Below are 6,489 nucleotides of genomic sequence, written 5' to 3' on the forward strand. Positions count from 1 at the left end.
GCAGGTTTAACATAATATTCATAGGTTGAGTGCATTGAAACCAATCAAGATTTAACTGAGCTCCATATAAAGAGCTACAATACACTGGTAATACAACATGCACATGATAAGTTCAGAATGGGTAATTGATTGTTCAGAATGGGAAAAGGATGATGTTTGTCGATGAGCACTTGAATCCGCCAATGTAAGGACATGAATCATGTCAATGGATAAATTAGGCCGCCATGCATTAGCCCTGCAAAAGAGACATATTGAAACCTAGCTCCAGTAAGTATCGCCCCATGCAATTGTAGAATTGTTATATGTGTAATGATTGTTGTCACTCGCAAATAAAATGCAATACATGTTGACAGCAGGAACAAATACCACGGTACATGCTAAACAAAATCTCACTGGAACTAAATAACATGTGCAAAATTGGATGGTCAATAAAATCAGATGATACCACTTCACCTATAGACTATAAATTTGAATACAGACACAACAGAAGGGCACGGTAAACAGAGGAATGCAAAAGGGCAAAAAACGTAAGGAAGCCTACACACAAAAACAAATCTTATCACCAACTCTAGTATATATCCAGAGCTTATATTTCTGTAAAAATGAAGGTGTGGGCACACAAAATCGGATAAATATAGCAAGATAAATTAGCCAATAACTGGGATACATGCACAACTAAACTCTAATTGGGATGTCAATACTACCACATTTCAACCACCCTAACCATGAAAAGGACTGAAAGATTAGGTTTCGAGAAAACTAACAAGAATTAACATTTACTTTTCTATTTCATATATATAGGAGCATGCTGATCTTGGATGCCGAATAAATACTCACTCGAGCTCTCATAAACATAGAATTCCACTGAAGAATAGGTGTTGCAGATGTCATATATTTTAGTGCTTCCACTATTATTAGATGAGGCCTCCGGTGAACGTTGCAGTATCATCTTTTTAAGCACTGGTGCACATTTGAGTATTAATTTCAATAAATCAAACTCATGTTCCTGTCCTTCGAAGCCATTGATTTCCACTTCTTCAAGAGCAGTTAAGGAGATTGTTTGAGATCTCCAGTTTGTGGGTTGACATGAACAGTTTGACGAGCATTTTCCTTTCAGCTAAAACCAAAAATTAAATGTAAATTACTACTACACAGTGTATTATTGAGATATAATAGTATGAAAGGGGAGAACTAGTTACGTACCCGCGATCTCTCTAGGACGATCTTAAGCCTCTGTATATCTCTAGAAATACGGGTGATCCCAAGGAGATGAAACACCAGTGCTCCAAAAACATGTCCGGCTTTGAGGAGACGTAGCTCCAAAAGAGAGAAATCAGCAACCAGGTGCTTCTCTATCTCCTGGGCAAAGTTGTCTTCATTGGAAGTAAACCAGGAGCTCTGAAAAAACATTCACAGGATATACATATATCATTTGTACAATTCTGTCTAGAGATAAAAAGAGACAAAAATATTTTTTCAAAGGTAATCCCGGCATTGCCACTTTGCTGGTTCCGGTAAATTAAAGTGAGTAAATTGAGATGAGTGGATGATACATACTCCCTCCGTTCCTAAATATAAGTCTTTGTAGACATTCCACTATACATCACATTCGGATGTATGTAGATGCATTTTAGAGTGTAGATTCACTCATTTTGCTCCGTCTGTAGTCCACATAGTGAAATCTCTACAAAGACGTATATTTAGGAAAGGAGGGAGTACATGGGAGGCAGAGCCGCAGAGGCACTAATGTGGATTGAAAAATTGCCACTTTGCTAGTTCCAGTAATAAATTGAGTAAATGGAGATGAGCGGATGATAGATACATACATTGGAGGCAGAGGCACTAATGTGGAGCGAAGAAGGAAGCTGCCCCTGTGTATTTCCTGTGTGTAGCCACAACTTCTGGAGGCTCCAACGACCAAACCGGACGATGCTCCCGTCCCCCAAATACCACGAATGCCACGAAACCTTCTCCAGCATCGGCGCCGAGACGGAGAAGCTGCTGACCAGCTTGTATGTGCCGAAGGACACCGTGAGTCGCTTCAGCAGAGGGGCGACGATGTCGACTGCATCTGCGTACATTATGCTGCTTTCAAGGAAAAGTTCCTGCAGCAATGGCAGGTGGAGTGAGATCGACCCGTTCTGGACAAGTCCGAAGCCATCGTTGACAAACTTGAGGCTGAGCACGAGGAGGTGCGGGCATCGGGGGAGCAAGCTGTGGAGGCCGCCCAGGCCGTAGGAGATGGACAGCGTCCGGAGCGCGGTGAACTCGCCGTCGGGGCAGTAGAAGAGAAGCCTTTCCATCATGAGAGATTTGGTCCGCTGGAAGCACGGCAGCCGGACGAGGTTCCGCCGGTCTTGGAATTCTACGCCCCACGGGAAGCTGAGAACGATCTCCTCCGGCTCCAGCCGCACAGCGGCACGGAGCAGCCTGGTGGCCGTGGCGCCGACGGGTCCGGGATGTCTGATGCTGCTGGGGATGCGGACTTCCAGGAGGGAGACCGCGGCCGCGGCCGGGGGGCCACGGACACGGCCGAGCGCCGCTGCAATCGACGGCGCGAGGTTGTTGAAGGAGATTTGGCGGAGATGCGTCCAGAGATCGCGCCACCGGCGCGAGAGGACGCTGGTGCGAGCGGCGGTTGCAGCGCATCCCATGAGGGTGAGGATTAGGAGGAGGAGCTCCTGCGGGAGGAAGCTGATGTGATCCGGCTCGCCGCCACCGCCTCTTGGGCTACACAGCTGCGGCTGCGCGGAACGCAGGCGACGCCCCGGCCTCACCTCCATCGGAGCACCAGCAATCTGCAGGGACGAACGGAGTCGACGACGCCCGGATCTTGACTCCATGGAAGGGAAGGCAGCTTCGCCAAGCAAAACCAAAGCCCACGGTTTTCCCTCTTTTGGAACTGAAACCCCGGTGTGTTTGGGTCCCCACCCAGCTTTTCAGCCGACCATCTTTATTATATACACTTTTTTCTTTTCAGACCAGCATTTCCCAAATAATATCGAATTCCAATTTCTGGTGCAAAACATACTCATCGGAGGCTTTAGATAATAAATGAAGGCTAACCCTCTTCTTTCAAACCAACAGAGAAACGACTCGATTCCCGCGCAAATGTTCGCGCATTGGTGTGGTATTTCGCATTGGCGCGAACGTTCCCGAGCAACCTACCAAATATCTACGCTTTTGGTGGAATCCTGGGAGAGCCATACCGTTTTTTTTAGTTTGTACCCCCTCCGCCGATGAAATTGATAAGACTACCTCCACTTCGTGCAATTAGTAAAAATGCCCTGACAGAAGTGTGGCCAGGCGAGATGTATGTCCTTCCTGTGTAGGAATCCACTTCCCTCCGCAGGTCAGGGTTGAATGCGGCGGTCCATGGGCGAGAAGCGGCACCGGGTCCGAGCGCGCGAGTAGATTCCTCTTTCCACCATAAGAGTTGGCGGAAGTACCGTATCATCCGGGAGGGAGGAACTGAATCCAGAGTTTGGCATGGAGACGGCCCCCCTACACACACACATTGTCATCCCCGTCGAATGGCCCAGAGCGACCCACCCGTGAGGCTATGTGGTGGTAGACGGCCGTACAGGAACCTTACTGATGAGCACACCCGTTCCCTCATGTGATCGGCCTATCTCTTTTATTCTCTATGCAAGGTCCAGTTGGATTAATACCACATACTTTGGATTTTCTACACGCGACACTTCATTTTTTTAAAATCCACATTTTCTCACGAGTGTTTGCATTGCTAGAACATCTAGATGTAAATCCATGTACATGCAACACTTAACTTTTGATAAGGCAATTTGTAATTTAATTAGTAAAAACACCCTAACAATTTTTGGCACTATGTACTTTAGTTCATACTTCACCTTATTACCAAAGGGTTTAGGATTTATCCTAACCATATTTGTCGTTGTCTATGAGGACAAATGCCAAAGGCTTTAGGCTTTACCCTAACCTACTTGTCTTGGTCGATGACGACAAATGATAAAGGGTTTTGGATTTACCCTAACAATATTTGTCATCATGGACGACGACCAATGCCGAAAGGTTTAGGCTTTACCCTAACAATATTTGTCATCATTGACAACAAAAAATGCCAAAGGGTTTTTGATTTATCCTAACCATATGCCAAATGCATATTTAATCATTCAGCATTCATCAACAAGCAATATCATCATGCCAAATGCATCATTAATGAACAAGCAAGATCATCATGCCGAATGCATCATTAATCAACAAGCAAGATCATGATGCCAAATGCATTAGCCATCAATCATGATAAATGTGTCATTCATCAGTAGTCCATATCATCATCAATTAGTTCGTTCAAACAGTCTAAATCATCATTAATTAGTTCGTTCATCCATCCATCATCAGTACACATGACTTACCAGTTCAACACTAAAAGTTCAATAGGTTCAACGTACTCGCAGCTCAACAGACATGACTTAACAATTTAATCTATATCTATATTTATATATATATTTATCTATATCTATATCTATATCTATGTATATTTATATCTATCTATATCTATATCTACATCTATACATAATATTAAAAGGAGGAAGCTTTCTTAGTTCTCCATGTGTCACCCTTTTATATCCATTAATTTAATGTCACCCATATGAATTGATGGTTGAGATTTGATGTATGTAGTGTGTTTCTCTGAGTTGATAAAAATTACCCCCAATGCCACATATAAGTGAGAAAAAAGTTTTTTTTGCCCGTCATAATTTTCTCCATCATCCATTAAATCCTCTATACATGGATCAGCCCCATGAAATCCTTTGCGCGGACTGGCCGACCTTTGTGTACGTCAATTGTAGTTGTACTACAGAAGGACACGGATACGAGATTCCATGTGAATCAGTTATTTGCTTAGCCAGCCTGGGTTCATACGTATCTGATAAAACCTAATCGCGGGCCAAGATTTGGTGAGGACATGGATAGAGGCAACACTACATGAAAATAAATGAATTCTTGTATGAAACATACTCGACAAAGAGCATTTTAACCATGACAAAGTGTAAGCTGAGGGTTACAATTGGTTTAGTGTACTTCACATCCAGGACCTCGGCAGCGGGTATAACAGAGCTGTAGTCTTCATACTTGTGTGACAGATTGAAACCCATCCATGCGCCTCACTCTTAGACTATAGGAGGATCTCCATCGCACTGACCGGAGTATCACAACCATACGCGGCCCTGATCCAGTCTTGCTGGTACTGCGTGGTACACAAGAGCCCGTCCTTCGACTGAAAATCATGGTCTTGTAGTTGTCATACCAGAAAGCGATCTCCTTCACCTTAGCCCACAGATCAGTGTTGCCAAACGCTAACGCCGCATTGAGCCTGTTCCATCGATCACCTACGGTCGTCCATCTGTTAAGAAAATATACAAATGAATTAATAAGACATCATTATTAATTACATACATGAAAAAACGTAAAGTTGTAACACCCCAAAAATTTAACCAGGTTTTAGCTATTAAATTTTTGCCAAGAGTTAAAATTTTTGCCTGCAAGAATATTTCTGTTGATTTCAAAACCTTACTTTTAATATTTATGAGTATCTGCCCTAGTGGATCCTTCCAAACATATTGAACTTCTATGCCATCTCATTAAAACAATTTCTTAATCAGTAGGATTATTTATTAAATTATTTCACCCTGAGCTATTTTCTTTAAAATGACTTGTTTTAAGTTTGGAGCTCTTTTTGTACTACAACCAGTTGATAGACTTAACTAAAAATTCCACCAAAATTTGGAGAGGTCATGTGATGCCTCTAAGTCACTTTTATGCAATAATATAGTTCATTCATTGCATATTTTGAGTGCTACACATGTTTTTCTTCTCTGGTCCAGTAGGCATTTTTGCACTGCAACCCTTTTAAATATTTGTTTCTAGCTTCCACCAAAATTATGGGATGTCAGTAGCAGCTTATGATTCCATTATATGCAAAGATCCAAGGATGTTCTTTGAAAATTTTGAGTGAATCAACCTCATCTCCATCCTGGTCCAACATGATGGTTTGTACAGCAACCATATTATTGCTTGCTCTTTGGCCCTTGATTCTTTCTCCTACTTGTAGTCCTCCATGCTAAACCCCTAAGTCCAGGAGCATGCACTCTTTTGATCATGTTTAGTTCATGATATAATGCCATTTAGGTTCTGCCCAGAATTGAAGTTCTGCGAAACTTGCACTAGCAAGTTTGTGCTTTTCACCAACTAACCTCACAACCCTCTTGTGCATCCAAGGAGGCACTGATCTGGAAGATTTGGCCCCTCCAAGAAAAGCCTAGGTGCCTTTGGCATTTTGACAAACACCTGGAGTGCATGGACTGATTTGGCATGATCTCAAGTCTACATTATGAACTTGGCCACCTGACCAAACCACCTTGTCCCTGGAGTTTCCCTCTATCTCTAACCTAGTTCTGTTGCTTGCCAACCTCACCTGTGACCTGTAGCATGCCACGGCATTGCGTC

At 43.2% G+C, this 6,489-nt stretch overlaps 1 protein-coding gene across 1 annotated transcript; it reads right to left on the minus strand.

Annotated features, from left to right (window-relative positions):
* On the minus strand, positions 1-2,908 carry LOC119341304. Its single transcript, XM_037613180.1, has 4 exons — positions 1,827-2,908; positions 1,204-1,398; positions 838-1,117; positions 1-235 (listed from the first exon to the last, which is right to left on the minus strand). The coding sequence occupies exons 1-4, from the start codon at positions 2,841-2,843 to the stop codon at positions 198-200; spliced, it is 1,530 nt and encodes a 509-aa protein (XP_037469077.1). The 5' UTR covers positions 2,844-2,908; the 3' UTR covers positions 1-197.
* Positions 2,909-6,489: the final 3,581 nt, after the last annotated feature.

The sequence above is a fragment of the Triticum dicoccoides genome, chromosome 7B (genome assembly GCF_002162155.2).
Source record: "Triticum dicoccoides isolate Atlit2015 ecotype Zavitan chromosome 7B, WEW_v2.0, whole genome shotgun sequence".
NCBI lineage: Eukaryota > Viridiplantae > Streptophyta > Magnoliopsida > Poales > Poaceae > Triticum > Triticum dicoccoides.

Excerpts from the sequence above, each read along its gene's own strand:
- LOC119341304 (XM_037613180.1), bottom strand. The coding sequence starts at position 2,843 with ATGGAGTCAAGATCCGGGCGTCGTCGACTCCGTTCGTCCCTGCAGATT. Across the intron at positions 1,399-1,826 it reads TTAGTGCCTCTGCCTCCAAT|AGCTCCTGGTTTACTTCCAA; the intron begins GTATGTATCTAT and ends ATGTTTTTTCAG. Across the intron at positions 1,118-1,203 it reads TCGTCCTAGAGAGATCGCGG|CTGAAAGGAAAATGCTCGTC; the intron begins GTACGTAACTAG and ends TTTTGGTTTTAG.